The 19,720-nt window shown below is 44.4% G+C and overlaps 1 protein-coding gene across 1 annotated transcript in view; it reads right to left on the reverse strand.

Moving 5' to 3' along the window:
- The window catches only part of LOC121280817 (probable voltage-dependent N-type calcium channel subunit alpha-1B), a 226,806-nt gene that overhangs the window by 146,221 nt on the left and 60,865 nt on the right, over positions 1-19,720 (reverse strand). The window contains exons 13-15 of the mRNA XM_041193080.1: positions 18,272-19,102; positions 13,139-13,353; positions 8,142-8,280 (exon numbers count right to left, since the gene is read on the reverse strand). Of these exons, the coding sequence (XP_041049014.1) occupies positions 8,142-8,280; positions 13,139-13,353; positions 18,272-19,102 (1,185 nt within the window). The remainder of the gene's footprint in view (positions 1-8,141; positions 8,281-13,138; positions 13,354-18,271; positions 19,103-19,720) is intronic.

Raw genomic sequence — 19,720 nt, forward strand, 5'->3', positions numbered from 1 at the left:
TTTATATGTATCAAAGCTGCAAGGGATGGGCAATAAATGTCAGCTTTGCCAGTGACACCCACGTACCAGGAATGAATTAAAAATAAAACTAAGAGGAACTGGAAATTTGAAAATATGAAATACTTATGGATGGGGAATGAATGAGGGACATTCAGTGATATACAGAGAACAGAAAATAAAGGACCACATCAATGCACAATGATTAGATTATTGTGGAAACTTGATGTTGATATTTTGGTACGTTTGCAATCTGACAAAGGCCATCTGAGGACTGTATAAAACACATCAGGTCACCAATGCACACACTACCCATCCTCAGCTTAGTGCTAAGTTCAGCTATCTACAATGATACATAATATTCTCTGAAAAATTACCAAGAACAACATTTGTAGAGCAATGACTAGAATAATTCACTTAAAATAGAGTGGATCTCTGTCTGCAATTCCCTGACGTCATAAAATTAGGCCTCAAAACAGCAGCCTGTATCCGATTCCCACAATTTTATAATTCCCTGGGGCAGAATATTGTGCTTGTCGTGCAGGCACACGCCCGACCTGACTGAGCATAAAATGACACGCGATGACATCAGACAAGTGTCCCAAAGTTATTGCACACTCGCGCAATATGTCGGGTGGCGGGCGCGCACAGGAGTCGGCAGAGTACCCGATGACAATTAACAGGCTTGTTAAGTCCATTAAAGTAATAATTAAATGAAATCTTCCGCTGCCCGTCCAACCTGGCCTTTGGATTATTTTAGGAAACCTCATCCACGGGCAGGATGAGGTTTCCAGCAGCAAATAAAAACAAAATAAAAATATTTAAATTTCATTCATAACGTGTCCCTGTTCATGTGACAGAGTCACATGATGGGAAATCTTTTTAACATTGCCTAAGATTTTAATTTTTAATTTTAAAAATCTTCAGCTCCCTGAGCCAGCTCTCAGGGAGCTTTCATTGTGCGCACCCGCGTGCATGCGTGAACTTCAGCACTCGCACTCCTCCCACCCCCACCCCGGCAGTGTCGCAGCGCATGTTTGGCCAGCCGGTGTGAAATCGTGGTCAGAGCCCAATTGCAGGCGGTGGTCGGCTTCCTGACCGCTCCCTGGCCCGCCTGCCCGCCGAGCCCACCTGAACACCAGAAAATCCTGGCCCTGAACTAGGTCCTGGTTACCTCATGGGAGGAATTTTTCATTCTGGAGACTAAGTGCGGTGACAGACAGGAAAGTTGGCACGATTCCCACAGGGCAACAGGGGAATTAATCCATGTGATGTTCCACTTTTCAGCTCATTAATTGTGCAGCAATGAAGAGCTTATCAAATCTCGTGGCGGGACGGGCAGGAGTTCGTATGCCCTGTTGTCACCTCATGGGGTCAAAGTTCCTGCAGCCATATTTAAAAGGCGCCCACACAGACAGTCACTCACTGCAGGCCAGGTGCATTGCTTCATTCTGCTTCCCTATGGCGCCCAGAAAGAACAAAACCCTCCATTCCATGGTTCAATGAGGCCTCCCTGGGATTCCCATCTAGGCCATCCAGGAAAGGCAGGAGGTGTTTCCTTGGGACAGGAGCAGGAGATCCTCTTACCTGACCACACCAGCCTGGGACGAGGTCGCCAGGGAGGTCAGTGTCTGTGTTCGACAAAAAAGGACCGCCTACAATGAAATGAATGAATGATCTGCTACGCTCCACCAGGGTAAGTGAAACTTCTACTCACTCCAAACTCACACACTCATAAGGGCGAAAGTCAGTCTAAGTGTTAGAGCCACTACCAACAAATGGGACATCAGCACTAAGTGTCTGCCAGCCACTTTAAGATCACCATCTCATGTAAGATCCTGCACAAAAGGCATCTTAAACCCTCAATGGGGAGCATTCAGCACACACAACAAGCCTGCAATCTTCTGAGCTTCTTACCCATAGTGCTCACGGTCAATCCATCTGTCTTTATGCAGAACAAAATCACCCAAAACGGAAGGGAGAGGGTGAAGACTGGAGGGGAGACCCCAGAGTTGAGGACATTCTGCTCCCACAAGGAGCTAGCAGCAGAGCTCACTGGGAGGATAGGGATCTTTCCTGCATGGAAGGTGAGAAGGGCCTTCCCCAACAAGCCAGTGAGGGTCCATCCAGTATACACCGATAACACGGACAAAGACTGTGAGTGACCTATAATGTTGGAGACTGCCTAAATCAATCACTAATTATCCCTTCTCTCTATTCCAGCCAACGGCAAGAAAAGACAGAGGAAGTTGCCAAGCAGGTGCCTCAGCTCAAGCATCCAGACCACCACAGTTGGGGAGGCCTAGGAACTATCAGATGAAGACCCATCACTGTGTTCACCTGCAGCGCAGATACACGCATCTCGGTGTGATCTAGTTCTAGAGTAGGCTTGGATTCTCAGTCTGGTGATCACCTCACTGACCCATGTCCACAGCAGTCAGAGGCAGTGGCAGCCGAGATCTCTGACACTAGGAGGACTGCTGGAGGCCAGGCCCCTGCTGTGTCCAAGTCCAATGACGAGTCTCTGGAATTGGCCCTGAGAGAAATATTAGAGATGAAGAGACAAGCAGGAAAACATCAAGCAGGGTTGTCAAAGGCCATCATCTGACTGGAACGAAGGATGGAGGAGTCCACCCATGTTCTGTCTGATATTGTGGCTCAGTCATGCAAACACGTCAAAGTCTCCATGAGAAGGGTAGCGGCTGCCTTGGAGACCCAGATCCAGCAGTTTCTGCTGGATTTATGATCGAACCATTTCTCTAGTCAATGAGTCAGGCAGGTGCCCTCGAGCACACAAAGCGAGGAGGAATGCCAGTCAGGTACCCTGGGGGCATCCACCAAGGACACCCCTGGGGTGATCTGCCGCTCCAAATCCCCTCTGCCTGTGACCTCATCAACTCCATCAGGTCTGGTCAAGGAGGGTGCACCTGCCCCACAACAGGAGACCCTTAGCAGGCTGGGGCCCTCCAGGCCTCAGGGCACCAGAGGATGTCCACCAAAGTCATCTCAGACAACAGGGCATAGCAACCAGCAGGCTGCCTCCACCTCTGCTGCGGATGTCAGGCCTGCACCTGGATGTAGTGGTCGAGTTAGAAAAATTAAGAAGTTTTGAATGCACACTGGTGGCACGGGTGTTCATTCACTTTATATAATCTGCACTACTGTAATTATATTTTACTTTTATCCCTCTCCAATTCTCTGACATTCAATGGTTAATCGATGTGATGCAAGGTCCCACATTCATTCAAGGGTAAAAAATGAATTCCCCCCAATCCCTGCCACTAAATTATCTCCCATCTGGACCCTCAGTTTTATTAAGTCTGATCATAGTGATTCGTCTTTAGTTCCACATCTGTGACATGAACAAAGGTACTTCATATGTGAAAATGAAGGCTGGACAATGCATATGTGACCTTTGGATCTCAGGCAGACATTATCTGGCCTCTGAAGAATTGCTCATCAAAGTTAGTGATTGTACTGATGCTGTCGCACTGAAGTCTGGAGTTTGTGGCTGTTCCAAGTACTTGTTTGTCGCTAATTGTGAGATTCTATAAAGGTCCTCAGTGGACAGCTAGACTGATCCGCTGGCAAAAAGTTCATTGCAGCAGTAATCTTCAAAGTAACTGGCATTGGATGCCCTCCCAGCCTGCGCAGCATGAATTCCTCATGGAGGATGTGGCAAATATGAGCTACCACATCCCTAGACAAGCGAAGGCAACTGCGGCACTGTCTTTCACGCATCTCCATGTAGGAGCTGCGTTTTCTGTAGACCCTTGGTCACGTCAAACATCTTTGTGTATTTGGCCCCTCCTCGTCAGCATCTGGGACTTCTTGGGCCCCGCTGGTTCTTGTTCCTCAGGGCAATGGTCTCCCCTCATGTGTTCCATTTGGAAACAGGCCCTTCTTCTCCTCATTCTAAGCAAAGCTATCAAGAAGGCAGTTTTGCCTGCAGCCGTCATTCTCCACTCCTCCTTGTATCTGTGCACAGATACAATTGAGCAAACAATGGTCGTTCCCATGGAATGGTCTCCATTCATATACAAGGCAAGAATGCAATCTCTAGCCCTTGACTTGCCCTCAGTCTATACATGACATACCAAGCCCATCCCTTGCAGGATAAGATCATCCTGGAGGACAACAGGTGGCTGAGCTTTCCCCTCAATGTCACTGTGCATTCACAATGAGGGTCTTCATTAGTGTCAAAAGACCCAAGTCCTAGGAGCCATAGTCAGTTTTGTGTTGGTTGTCCTCCAGTGGCCTTGACAAAAGCTATCGATACCCAGTCCTTGCACTTTAGTCCTGACTGCAAGTGTGGTGCTTTGAATGCCACGACCAGTACATCGAGGTTTGTGGTGTCAATACTGCTTCTGTGCAGCAGCCATGGTCCTTGGTTTTTTTGACCCTACATCCATTCTAACATGCCTGTGTAAGGATCACATGCCAATTAAGACCATATGCACTGCAGCACCTAAACTTAATGGATCCTCGACTAAATGTGCAACATGAGTAAAAGATTCAAGCTCGGTCATTGTGCATTAGACCCTCGAATCTAGCACTCAGCTGAGCCATGCTCTCTATGGTTTGAACAGGAAATTTATAGGGTTCTTCTTCAATCATTCAAAAATTGCTTTGGTGAACTCTTCCCGCACGCCTAGAGACCGCACCCACTGCCCCACCAATCGCTATTTTTCTATCTTGGTTTTCAAACTGCATCATTCTTAGGTGAGCTCAAAAATGGTGCTGCTGAGCTTTGCCTGTCAGACCTCCCCCTATCACACACTAAGTTCCTCAGATCCTCCTTCATACTCACCACCTCCTAATTTCCCTTCCTCCTATCACTATCCAGCCTCCCCCGCTACCCTTGTCCCCATCATTGTCCATGTGGATATTCCTGTTCACCCCCCTGAACCCTTTAATGCTGATGTCTCCATGCCCTTTGTTGACCTGAACCCTCCCTTTCTCAAGGCCTCATGCAGCCTTACTTTTCGGGACTGCCACCCCAACCACTATTAGACCATCCAATACCCTCCCAAGACTTTTCAGCTACAGACTTAAACTATGCATATGCCATCCCTGAATGTTACTGTGCCCTCTGCAGCACAATACCATGACTATAACCCCCAGGACCAAATTCCTTAGGTGACAGACCACTCCCTGCACACCGTACTGTGCACAACCGTCACTGCCCCGAGAGGCCTTACGCCACCCAAGACCAAGGCGTGTGTGCCATACAGAACCCTCTAACATGGCCCATGCAACCCAGGACAGTCTCTTCAATATGCCCCCGACAGCGTAGCCTCTGCCCCAGGACAGTCTCTGACTCTCGGGAAACAGACCTTTCTAATTATCTGCTGGCAGACATATAATTTGGAGGGGGAACGTAATTCCAGTGAATTGGCCTTGTAATGAGAATTCATGAGATGCAAATATGGTTCCTGACGTAGATCAGCGAGAAGCTTTTAACCCACCAACAAAGTTGAAAGAACAAAATTCGAAACTAACTTCCTGCTGGCAGGAAACTGATCTTTTTCCATCACGCCAAATTCAGTGCCACACCCACCACAATTCCTGCCGCTGGCAGGAGCAGGAAATTCAGCCCGATGTCACTGAGTTAGCACCATTCTGCTGGATGCTGTACATCAAAATGGATTAAAACTGCTGAAACAAATTCCCGTTGAAGGTTAGACTAATGAAGTCAAAAATTGAACTAAATTCTGCCAGGTTGAGTGGCATGTCAAATTATAATGGAAAACAACCTCTCATTGTTATTATTTATGCAGTGATAGTGATAGCGATCCTGACAACTTATATTAATAAAGCAACTTCAATGTAAAATAGCCGTCCCAAGATGGAGGTGAAACAAATTGGAAACAAAACCGGAGCAATTAGAGGTGGGAGTTTGGTGGCTGTGGCAAAAAAGCTTACCTGATCAAATGGTTGCTGGGAAAGATTTAAAACATGAGAGAGAAGTGGAGTGAAATTGGTTTCACTGGTGTCCTGTACCCCTTCAAAAGTGCATCTAATGAGTGACCTTGATGCAATGAAAGGCAGTGAAAAACGATTTGCCTGTAAAAACTTGTCAAAGCATTGAATCTGCAACCATGCTACAGGTCGAGTATCTTTATCCGGAACCCTTGGGGTCAATTGCGTTTTGGTATTCAGATTTTTTCGGATGTGATATAGTTCTCATACATATGGTAGGCCTAGGCCTACTTACAATACAATAGCCTAAGCCTAGGCTAGCTATATTCTACAGATACTTGGTTGTTTCTCGCTTTGCCAAATCTCAAACACCCTATTTTCTACCTGTTAACACCATTAAGCGTGTGATTTTAAACAATGCATAGACTATACACACAAAAGGTCAGCTCTGGTCAGCGAGGCTCATGTCGGCTTGGGTAACAGACTTCCCACGCAGAAGGTTGATGAGGTTCATGTTGCCTCACAATTTTGTTTGTTGCCAAACAAAAGTTTGGTTTTTGGATGTGTTCAGTTCTCGAATGTACGAATAAAGGATATTTGGCTGTACTATGTTTTGACTGTACTACTCATTCAAAAGATACATACCTGATGGCTCTGGAACTTTTATAATTGGTATTTCATTAGTTATTTATAAATACTCTTAAAAGAGTATTCACATCATTTTTAGAAACAAGAAAAGGGCACTAAATCTAACAAGATTCTCTTTTGATCTACCGTTATATACTTCTCAGCATATATTTCAATCCCTCCTCTCTCCAGAAATGCAAGTCTCATGAAGCCCTTTATACTGCCCACTTCAATCATGCTCCCAAAACTTCAAGCCAGGATTTTACATTGGCCAGGCAGGTTTGGCGGGAATGGGCGGGGGTGGTTGTGGAGCCGACCACCACCCGCAATCGGCTCCGCACCATAATTTCACAAGGGCGGTGCTACCTGTGCGGGCAGGGGGAGGAGGCAGAGTTGGGTCCAGCGCTCTTTCACGCATCTGTGCGAAAGAGCGCTTCAATCTCCTTGAGGGACAGAGCAGCCTCAGGGAGATTGAAGCGTTTTTTTAAAAAATGATTGAAGACATTAAAAATGAAAGAAACACGTTCCCTCATGTGACTGTATCATGTGAGATGGGACATGTTTTTACTGTCAAAGGAAAATTGTTATTTAATTTGTAATAGCTTTAGGTAACCCCGCTTGTGGATGAGGTTTCCTAAAAAATGTAAAGGCCGCTTGGCCTTTTTGCCTGCCCGCCAACTGTTAGATTGGATGGGCAGCATAAATTTGAAGTTAATTAGTTCATTAGTGGCCTTAATAGGCCTTTCAATTATTGGCGGGCATGAAGCCAACTCGGGTGCGCGCCCACCAAACGAAATATCGCAAAACAGTGCAATGACATCGAGATGCATGCCCGACATCATCGCGTGTCATATTACGTTCCAGTGTGTTGGGCGCGCCCCACATATCAAATGTAAAATTCTGCCCCAAGAAACTATGGGTAATAAATGTCCATCTGACTAACCTCCTTACACTTAATTTCTTTATTTTTAACATGGATTCCTTAATAGTCTTAATGTCTCAAAAATGAAATCCTCTTTATATCAGGCTTTATATTCAAATTCCGGTGTATAGAGTGGGCTCTTGCTAAGAGATGATCATTCAATTGTTGTCAGTTAATGAATAGCAAGTTTCAACCCCAAGACAGTTGCTCCCATCAATTATCAGAAAGTAATTCTTTTCTGGATACAATCAGTACTTTTCTTTCCCTATATATCATTGCTGCTGTATAATTTGTCTACAGAAACATTTATTGATGCAATATCTCTGCTGGCATGGCAGTGCATTATGATTATATTGGCCATGGGTGCATGTGGATAACATCAGTCAGAGAAAGATTCAGCAGGGTTTAGTTATATTGTTTTAAAGTACCCTTCAGGGAAACATTCTCTTTACTGATGAATAAAAACTAAAATTAAAAATATTATTTTGAGGCAAATTATTTCTGCGGAACTGAGGTACCATAAAACAAGTCTTCAAGATGGGGTAGGAAATTAAGTGCTCAGAGAACAAAGACACATAAAGAAGTAGGTTAGAAGAATGGTGTTGACATGATGAGGTGCTAATAACTGTTGACTACCCTGGTCATTGGCTGGAGTTACAGCAATGGTACTTACGGGTTTGTAGGGCTGAAAATGAACATGCAACTGTATGGTGGTATCTGTTGCGGCCCACTTTTGATCAAATCATCAGCATCCATGTCCTTCTTTTCCTCCATTTTTGTCATACTTTCCAGATCTACACCTACACTATTGACTAAAAAAACAGAATAAAAATGATCAGAACCATTAATACCTTCAAAAATCTAGCAATAATAGAAGTTTGCATATATGTTTCATGAGGTTGGTTATGTCAATTAAGCAGAAACATTGTATAATAATTGCTATTAAAGCATAATTTGTATAGATATTAAAATGGGAGAGAATTTTTTTATTAAATGTATTTGGAAGCCCTTCCCAGATAATTTAGTTTTAAGCATTCTGTACATGTTTCACAACGAATATGTATATAAAGCACATGTGGGAATTTGCCAACCAGAGCAAGCTAAGAAAGCACCATGAAGTATAGGCCCTTCCTAAGGCCCACCACTCACCCAAGTGTGCCTCTGCAGCAAAAGGTAATGCAGTGTCAACTGCTAAAAAGACATAGGCCAGGATTTCCCGGTCGGCGAGCAGGGAGCAAGGCCTGCTTGTTGACGCCTAAAATGACTCGGGATGGCGTCGGGTGGAACACCCGATGCCATCCTGCCTCATTTCAATTTTCAGGTTGGCGGGGGCTTAGCCGAATCAGCTGTACGCCCATCGACCTGTCAATGGCCTATTGAGACTATTAACAAAGTAATTAAAGTAATTAATGGACATGCTCGTCCACCCTTAAGGTCATCGGGCAGGCCAAGAGCCCTGGCGGGCATTGGAAAAGCATGAAACCTCATCCATAGGTGGGATGGGGTTTCATGTAGATTTTTAAAAATTTAATAAAAGTGTAACTAAAAGTGGTGGACAGTGTCACATGAGAGAACATGTCAGGGGAATTTTTCTTTTTCTGTTTTTAACATTTTTTAATTTGGCGCAGATCTCCCTGAGGCAGCACTTAGCCTCAGGGAGATGAATGTGCTCTTTCTTGTGCATGCAGGAAAGAGCGCACTCTCGGCTCAAGGAATCTGTCCCCCCCCCTCCCCCAGCCAGCACAGGGAGTGCACAGCGCTTCCTTGTGGACGTTACGCTGGGTGGGCCTTAATTGGCCTGCCCACGTAAAATGGCGGCGCGCCCCCAATTGGGGGCACAGATTGGAGATGCACCTCCACGCACCCGCTCCTGAATTTCCACCACCCACCCCCCGCCACAAGGGGGGGAAAATTCTGCCCATGGGCTGGAATTTTATGGCACCGTGTGATGGGGACAGGGCCAGGACTGTAAAATGCGGCGAGCCATTCTAAACTCTACTGACTTCAGCAGGACCGTAAAATCCCTTATGCTGGCATAAAATTCCACCCATAGTACCCAGAAAATCAGTGCCCTGTCAACTCCTAAGGCCATGTTGTCTCAGCCCAGTGCTAGACTCCTCTTCCCCCTTCTAAGCGCTTTCCAAACCCCTTGACAATCATTGCATCAGTGAGTAACTCTGCTCACATGTTCAAGATTGTGTAACTGTGTAAAGCGCACCTATGAATGAATTTTTAAGTACCATGTAATCTAAAGTTGATTTAATACTTAATTGATGGCTTGAAAAGGAAGGAAGAGATGTTTTACAACTCTAGATTCTGTATAGGAACATAAAAGAGTCCAACACAAAGTACTAACGTAATGTGTCCCTCTGTAGTAATTTGTAAGGTGCAACCCACCTTAAATCTGAGATCTATTTTGGTAGATTTTTAGCACAGGATGGGATCTAGTGCTTCAACTAGACTCCAGTCCCATTTCTCTGTCTTCTTTTTTTTCTTTTTCAAATACTTAGCAATTCTTCCCTGAATTGTGCTATTTTTTACATTCATAGCCACGTGGTAAAACGTTCCATGTACTGCTAACTCTCTTGTGTAAAAAAAACATCATTTACAGCATTCTTCTGATGATGATCCTCAATTCATTCTCCACTTGTTCACCAACCAGTGGGAATGATCCTTCACTCTTTGCCCTTCCAAACCTTTCATGCATTTGAAAACTTCTATTAGTTCCTCTTTAATGTTCTCTGTGCTAGTGAAAAAGCCCTACATTCCCAAACCTTTCTTCATAGCAATAATCCTTTCTACCTGGCAATACACTGGTGAATCTTCCCATTTGTTTCCTTCCTATTAGTAGATGAGCAGAACTTTGCATAATGGTCCAAGAGCAATCTACAGGTCTCTAACAAGTTCAACAGCAAACTTCAATATTTATTTCCTTCATTAGGAAAGTGAATGGGTATGTGAGGGAAATAAAGTTGCAGACTTCAGGGATTGACCAAAGGAATGGGATTGATGGGGTTGCTCTGCAGAGAGCCAGCATGGACTTGATGGGTTGAATGGATTTCTTCTGCAACATAATGACTCCATGAGAGACATCATTGCAGGAGTTCCTCAGGTTAGTGTTCTAGGCCCAACTACCTTTAGTTGCTTCATCAATGAACATCATCAGGTCAGAAGTGGGGATGTTCGCACAATGTCAGCGCCATTCGTGATTCCTCAGATACTGAAGCAGCCCATGTCCATATGCAGCAAGACCTGGATAATATTCAGGCTTGGGCCTATAGTGGCAAGTAACATTCATGCCACATATGTACCAGGCAATGACCATCTCCAACAAGAGATAATCTAACCATCTTGCCTTGACATTCAACGGCATTACCATCACTGAATCCCCCACTATCTACATCCTGGGGGTTATCATTGACCAGGAACTGAACTGGACTAGCCATATAAATATTGTGGCTACAAGAGCAGGTCAGAGGCTGGGAACTCTGCAGTTAGTAACTCACCTCCTGACTCCTCAAAGCCTGTCCACCATCTACAAGACACACGTCAGGAATTTGATGGAATACCTTTCACTTGCCTGGATGAGTGCAGTTCCAACAACACTCAAGAAGCTTGGCGCCGTCCAGGACAAAGCAGCCCACTGGTTGGCACCCCATCCACTACCTAAAACATTTAATGGACAAAGGACAAAGGCAGCCGATGCATGGGAACACCACCACCTGCAAGCTCCCCTTCAAGTCATACACCATCCTGACTTGGAAATATATCGCCATTCCTTTGCTGTTGCTGGGGGTCAAACTCCGGGTCAAACTCCTGGAACTCCTTTCTTAACAGCACTGTGGATGTTCCTACAACACAAGGCCTGCAGCGATGCAAGAAAGCAGCTCACCCCCATCTTTTTAAAGGCAATTAGGGATGGGCAATAAATGCTGGCCTAGCCAGCAATGCCCACATCCCATGAATGAATAAAAGAAAATGATTCTATGACTCATTCTTTCTGTAGTTTATGGCCAAATCAATTTTATAAATGGAATAAAAAGAGGACTCATTTGAAAACATTAATTTCTGTATTCTTTTCTTTTCCTTCCTGAGTCATGTCTCCATCCACATGATCACTTTCTCTTTAATAGCAGATGTCTTAATTCTTGCCTCAGACAAACTGCCGTCCACTCTACTCAGCTTGCACTTCAAACCCCTGGGGAAAAATTTTCTCCCCGTCGGGGGGAGCGGGGAAGTGGGCACGCCTCCGATCGGTGCCCCACCCCCCCCGCAAATTTATGCAGGTGGGCCAATGTGTGCATTCCCTGTGCGGGGGGAGGGGTTTCCCTGAGAGGTTCCCTGCGCTTTTTCGCATGCCTCAGGGAGACTTGTTTCAGTGCTAAAGTTTTAAATAAAGGTTTTTAACACTTTTAAAACATGTCCCCTCATGTGACACCATCACATGAGCTGTGACATGTCAAAGAATAAATGTATAAATTTTTATTAGATTTTAAAACATTTCATGAAACCTCATCCCGCCCATGGATGAGGTTTCATGAAAAATGTAAAAGCCGCCTGGGCTCTTCACCTGCCCCCAACCTTAAGGTTGGATGGGCAGCTCATTAAATTGAATTAATTAGGTTTTAAGTGGCCTTAATAGACTTATGACAGTTTGGCTGCGCACCCACCGAACTGAAAATCTAAATGACGTGCTGTGATGTCGGGACGCCCACCCGATGTCACCACGTGTCATTTTACGTGTCGGCGAGCAGTCCCCACCTCCGCTCGCCAACGGGAAAATTCTGCCCCCGGTTTGTGAGCAAAAATGCTGATTAACATTTAGATGAATTTTGTATATCTTGATTAAGATCAGGTTGTAGGACATGTTACGGGGCAGCTGCACCTGCCTGCAGAGGCTGGAGAGTCTAGAGTGGGGCTACTGACTGTCTTTTTATTGCTGCACAAAGGCTGCAGTTTCAAGGAAGCTAGAGGCTAACTGCTGGGTTTACAAATTCAGGGCCTCTCTTTTACTTCTGGCTCTCAATCATGATGTGAGGTCACTGGGATGTACATCTGATGGATGTAGAAAGGAAAATCTGCACAGCTCGATGGAGAAACCAGCATGTACTTGAACCAGGGTAATGTTTGGCAGGCAGCAAGCCTATAAGTTGCACTTAGAGGAAACTGCATAAAGAGATCAATGATCAGGTGGCAGCCTTCACTTTAAGGTATATAAAGGCTATAACATTGAGGTAAAGAGCAGTAGCTTGCAATTAGCTTTGTCTTGCCATCAATAGGGAGAATTGAAGGGACACTGTTTGCCCACGCCTTTCAGTTCTGACAATACGTGCAAACCACGTCTCTTGCCTGATCTCTAAAATTGAGTACAAGTCAGTAAATATTCCTGATTCAGATTTTTGACAGAAAGGCCAACATCGTCAACCTTTCAACCAACCCACACTGGTACTTCTAGGGATCCATTTATATGATTCCAGTGTTCATTGTTGCTGGACACAGCAGTAGGATTTATTTTTTTGCACTAAAATTAAAACAGTGGGCCATTATTCTAAAGTGCCTCATGAACCTGATTGCAGTACGTGTGAATACCTCGAACCAATACCAGTTTCTAAAGAGACAAATAATGCACTATTTCTTCTGCTCGGCTATGCAGTTTTTTGTGTCACTCACTTGGAAGTAATGTGGTCTCTCCAGGAGGAGCAGTGACGGTGACTGGGATGTTCACTGTGATGGTGTGCTCTGCATCTCTTGTCGGTAGCGTCACCAGCTTAATATTCTTCTGGTTGTCAGCATCCTCCGGTTGCTGAGGAACATGCTTCAAACTACTAGTAGGTGGCAGTGGTGTGGTCCCCAACATGGTGGTGTCCACAGGCATTTGGCTCTCCCTGTGAAAATTTGATAAAATTTATAAAAACAAAGTCTTTAAATTAATAGTAGAGCATTAAATGGTCACAGGTCACATGGGTCAATAACAATGACAGATTGAATGTTCTTCGTCAGTGTGAATTGTGTTAATGGTAAGTTTTGACCTGGCAGCATCAGCTTAACAGGCAAGTGTCTGAAATAGATTCCACCCAATAATTTGGCCATTTCACATTCAAAGCAATTTAACAAAACAAGCCTTCTTCTAACGGTATTCAATTTCTTCAATTGCTTACATGTGAGAAGTTCTTCATGAAGAGGAATCACCATGTGACTCATCTAATGGCTGAGTGAGTTTATCTAATGCGCAGCTGGCCCTATAATAGAAAGATCCTGGTCCAAAGAGCGTAGTGTTCATGGGTGTACGGGTTTAAGAAGAGAAAGAATAAAATCTACCCACTCACTAGCTTTCTTTGGCCAAAATAATTGTGGGTAAATGTTAAATAACAATGAAGTACTGATCAATAATATTCTCAATGGTTATGGTTTAAAATGCTTTGTAATGTCATTACAAAAGAAATCCCTCAATTGGAATGGATTTTAATGACACATCAATTCTAATACAATTCTTTTGGAGAAATCTGTTTCAGATCTCAGCACATTTGATCTACCAAATTTAAACAATTACCCATTTCTATATTATGTTTAATTTCCATTAGCCTTTAGTGACCAAAAGTTCAGACTCCTGCGGTTGAATTCAGGCCCCAGGATTTTCTGTTCTGCTGGCATTCCGATCCATCAGCTGCAGACATATGAACCTAGTTAACTTTGCAGCCAGACTAACTTATGGGCTATCTGAGGAAGACAGTCTCACATTAGAAGTGAGAGCAAATCCAGTTATTGTTGGCTAATGGAAGAGAGCAGTTTCCACATATTACCATGAAGATACTTACATTCAATGGACTTCATGGAGCAAACAAATAAAACATGGAACTATAAACATGAGGGGCATTGACCAGTAAATTGATGTACAATGTCCTTCAGTTCAACACATCCCAGGTCAGGAACCCAGGGCCGGATTTTTCTGGAATTGGGAAGGCTCCATGGACCTTTAAAAATAGCAGCAGGACCTGGTTACAGGAGTTCTGCTCCTATTTCCAACTGGTCCAATTTTTGCCATTAGGGGAAGGGATGTGGTGCGATTCACACAAGGGGGAAATCCAAACTCAGCAGGGCCATTTGAACCCAGTGCTGAGTTCAAACAGACCCCATTTTGGCTGTTGCAAGGGCTTTAACCCACAATGTTGATGTCACAAATTGATGGAGGAAATATAAATGCTCTTGAAGGTCAGTTAAGTTCTGATTCTGAAGTTTTTTTAAAAATCCCCTGCTCTTTAGACATGAAATAAACAGGCTTAAGTTGTCAGTGAGAGTTAAAAAAAACTGCTCGACCACTTTGTTTGATTGGCCATCTGCTATAGGATGGAAAAAAATAAACGTCCAGTTGTGCAGTTTTAATAGAGATCTTTGTTGAGATTTTCCCAAAGGCTATCATTATTATTATTATTACTATGCCATTATGAATGTTTGGCTGAATTTCAAATGCTAAACTTATCTCACCAGGGATGGCAGGGTTCTGAGTTCACAGTTTGATTGACAGATTAGGAAATCATGAAAGGGCTATCAATCACAGGAGCGCACGCCATGTGTGGAGACTACCTGTACAGTGGCTACACTGTTATGCTATCACTCACCTAATTATTTATCAAAGAGCTTTGATGTGGGGTCTGAATAGAAGATTGTTTGTTTTCATAAGAGAGTAATTATTTGAGGTTTAAAAGCTCTGATTAGGAGTTTTTCACTATCAAATGTATATTAGTGAGAGCTGTATTAGGTTATTAGAAGTTGTTTTTTTTATCACCATACAGCTCTGTGGTCTGCCCAGGGTGGATACGGGGCAAGTGGCTTTGGAGATGGCATGGGGTATGAGATGACATAGGAGGTATAAGGGTGAATGGGGGTTGGGTTGTGGATATGAAATGGCATAGAGGTGGTGTGAGGGAATAAAGGGGCATGGGTGGTGGCATGAATTGGCAAGGAAGTTGCATTGGGGTAGGAGGGGCATTGCGAGTCGGTCGTGGTGTGAAGGCTTGTAAGGGGTGAGGGCTAGAGGGCTAACAGCATCTAAAATAACTGGGATGAGGTCCCAGAGAACTAAAACGAGCCTTCTAACAAGCTCACCCTGGCACTCACCTGTCCCCTTGGTCACCTACGATCTGCTTCCTAGGTTGGCAAGCCAAACACAATCTCACCGCTGCCTCCCTGGAGCAAATATTGGGTCTAACCGAGGTGGGTCTGCCAAGTCGGGAAATTTCCTGACTCAAGCTACTCAACTCAGAAGTGAAAATCTGACCCCTAGTGGCAGCATCAAGCGCATTCAAGTCAGGTGTCGCATGGCTAGTTGAAGGTTGCGTACATTTTCCATTCCCAGACCAACCAGCTCTTAACCTATTTGAGTGAATTGTTAAGAAAATTTTTAAAAAATCTTTCATGGGATGTGGGTGTTGCTGGAAAGACCAGCATTTGTTGCCCATCCCTAATGGCCCTTGAACCGAGTGGCTTACCGGGCCATTTCAGAGGGCAGTTAAAAGTCAACCACACTACTGTGGGTCTGGAGCCACATGTAGGCCAAACCAAGGTAAGGACAGCAGATTCCATTCCCTAAAGGACATTAGTGAACCAGATGGCAATCAATGATAGCTTCATGGTCACCATTACTGAGATGAGCTTTATATTCCAGATATTTTTATTAACTGAATTTAAATTCCACAAGCTGCCATAGTGGGATTTGAACCCATGCCCCCAGAGCATTAGGTTAGGCCTCTGGATTACTAGTCTAGTGATGTTACCAGTATGCCGCCATATCCCCCCCAAAAGTGCTTTATACTTATGCAGGAAAAGACTGGAACATTCCATTCATTAATAACTAGGAAAAATGCAATATCCTTCCAGCGGTAGGTTGGCAAATTTGCAGTTGGGAATCCTGGAGAGATGGATTTCCCTCTGCTTCCCGGCTTCACCCAGCCAGATTGAGAGGTCGACTAGCCATGCGACACCTGACTTGAATGCGCTTGATGCTGCCACTAGGGGTCAGATTTTCACTTCTGAGTTGAGTAGCTTGAGTCAGGAAATTTCCCGACTTGGCAGACCCACCTCGGTTAGACCCAATATTTGCTCCAGGGAGGCAGTGGTGAGATTGTGTTTGGCTTGCCAACCTAGGAAGCAGATCGTAGGTGACCAAGGGGACAGGTGAGTGCCAGGGTGAGCTTGTTAGAACTCAGTTGGGTGAGTTGGCCTTCAGCACCAGGGAGCAGAGAGTGGGGGAAGGGAGGGGTCAAAAGGGCAGGCTTGGGACAGGAAGTGGAAGAATGGTGGCCACAGGAGAAATTGGAAGGTGGTATTAGGGAAAGATGGAGCTTGAAAGGGTTGGTGGGAGGGAGAGGGAGACATCGGAAGGGACAGGAGTGATAGAGTGAGCGGGACATCAAAAAGGATGGGGATGAGAAGGAAATTGGAAGAATCAGCAGTGGGAGGGTGTCCCATCAGAGGGCATGGGTGAAGCAGATAAACTGGATCCAGCAGGGAAATGGAAAGGCACTTACTTCCTGGATCCAAAGGTTCTTGCCTCCCTTTATCTTCCAGGTTTCCTGAGAAACGTAAACCCAGCTGGCCCAGATTCAATTGAAAATGGTGGTTAATACTGAGGCATGTAACCTCAACATAACATTTAAATCACCGACCCACCTCCTGTAAGTTTTTGGTTAACCACCCCACACTCGCCAGCACTCCCACCCTCACCCCCAACCCAAATCCAGTCTCCATTAAAACCGGAACTGGGTGTATTGGAATCGACCCACACCCCCAAGTATGCTTAAATCAACTAGCAATAAGCCAGTTGCTCCGTCCATTCTATGCCAACAATGAACCTTTTCACATCTGTTGACCTTACTACAGCAGTGTGTTCTTTCTCCAATTTCCATGCAAACCATTCCTTATAACCTCTGTGAATGAGGTTTGTGCTGAATTAAGGATGCAGAATCTTTGTTCTGCAGCCACTGGGAAATAGAATTAGAGTCAACTTTGCACAGTGACCAATCTCTTTAATCATAAGATTCAATGCAGCCAGAAAGGTGAATCGGTGGTGGGGGGGCGGGGGGGGGGGGTGGGTGGGTTTATTCCATTGGGCTGGGTGTAAGCCCGGGGCCGGAGATTAAAAGATCATTTGATAAACCTCTGTACAAGAAATTAATTTAGGGGTAAAACGTATCAAAATCAATGAACGTAAAACCATTTTTCCTCCACTCATGACATATCTGTGCTGTTTTATTCTTAAATTCACAATGATTGATGGTCACGTGCAATTAGCTATCATTCTGTGAAACTTCAGAAGGTCACTTTTCACAGATGTGCACATGAATATAAAATGGAATTGATTGTATTTGAGAAAACATTCAGAGGCTAGAGTTGATTGCTCTCGTTAACACAAGCCCTTATGTTTCAGTTAGAGCTCACACTTATGCTAAATAAAAGCTGACAGTTCACTTGTATTTGGAATAATATTGCTCATGAATGTCTCTGCGGTCTTGCATACATATGCTATAAATTGTATATAATTGGAAAATACAGTATAGCAGGAATTGAGGGATGAGAGCTGCTGAAATGAGCAAAATTTGTCTATCTGGGACTAGTTTAACAGCTACATGAATTACGTACAGTTTACATATGCAAATCGTGAACTTTCCCAGATGAGTGGCACACACCTCTTATGTGATGTATGCTGAAAACCTGTATAACAGTGTCCGCTGTGTACTATACATTACTACATCTAGAAGTCAGAGACCCCACAAAAATAATTGCTTTTGTAATTTCATGGAAACTTACTTCACTTTATGATTCCGTCGTTCTCGTAGAACAGTCTCTCCTTCCTTTTCGTCATTCTCTCTTTTATCCTCTGACTCATAGGTTGAGAGTGCCTTCTGTCTGTGCCTGCGTCGTCTTTCTGCTCCTTCTGTGTTTTGACTTCTGCTGGGTATATCTCCCTCTCGATTTCCTGACCGCGACCCCTCTTTGGCACGTGTCCGCCTTTCACTCTTTGTGCCATTGACTGTGCCATTCCCTTCCTTGGTCTGTTGGTCTGTCACATGCCGGTGAGACCGGTGCCGCCTATGTTCCTTTTCAGAAGGCTCATCCGCAGAGCTCTGCTGGTGGTGATGATGCTTCCTCCCTCCTTCTCGACTTCTGCTACGGTCGCCCTTACTATCCTTAGCCCTTTCTTCCTGGTCCCTCTCAGTCTCTTTACTTCGGCTCCTGTGTGAACGCCGTTGTTCATCCTTGCTGTTCGTCCCAGATTCCCCGTTGTTCGTTGCGCCATCTCCCTTCTCGCTCGACTTGTCTCGATGTCGATGGTGCCGTTTTGGTACCTCACAGCTCTCGGGCTGGACTAGCCTTTCGTGTTCACTATCTTGGCAATCATTTTGACGGATTTTATCATTGCTGTTCTTTACGTCTTTCCTGGGTTCCACTACCAAAGGTCGGTCCAGGTGGGTTTTCATATCTGGCCGGATCTGGTGCGAGGAGACATACATTCTACGCTGCTCATCATCAAGTTCATTAAACAGAGCCTCTTGACTAGTTAGCAGGTGCTGGCGCCTTAGCTGAGAAGTCCTTTGCTCCCAAACGGACATTGACTTGAATGCCTTCTGTTGATCCTTGCTATAAATAACAAGTAATGAAAATGTAATATAAAGCTGCATTTTTTCAGGAAATTCATAAAGAAAAGCTATCCACTTTAAATCTCCTCCGAGAATGTAACCACACACAGCATTTAAACGACGGATGAAAGCAACAGAATTCTGTCTTAGTGTTCCTCCGACCAAATGGAAAATCTACCTTTAGAAATGAGACTAGATAAAAGTCACCTAGATGTTGTTGCACTGAAGCATGCATTCTCCGGAATCCTAACGCAATCATCCTTGCCAAAAGTAAAGATCAGCACCACAAGCAAATGCCATCCATTTTAGGATGCAACAATGTGTCATTTGTTGGGTGCTATCATCAAGCAGCGGCACAGCTCCTTAGTAAATGTGAACGTGTGAAGGCAAGTTCTGATTCTGTGCTTGTGGAGTTTTTTTTATGAAGGAAAAAGTGTAAAATTTCAAAATAAGTCAATTGACAATGGTAAACGTAAAGGAAAAGAATAAAAACATTGCTCACGTAAACCAAAACTGTCCTGCAGTAACAGTCAGGCTTATCAGTCAGATTAGCCGCCTCAAATCCTATGGTTGAATGTCAGAAGCACAGAATCATACTTGCTACAAATAGTGAGCGGAA

This window comes from Carcharodon carcharias, chromosome 8 (assembly GCF_017639515.1).
Source record: "Carcharodon carcharias isolate sCarCar2 chromosome 8, sCarCar2.pri, whole genome shotgun sequence".
Lineage (NCBI taxonomy): Eukaryota > Metazoa > Chordata > Chondrichthyes > Lamniformes > Lamnidae > Carcharodon > Carcharodon carcharias.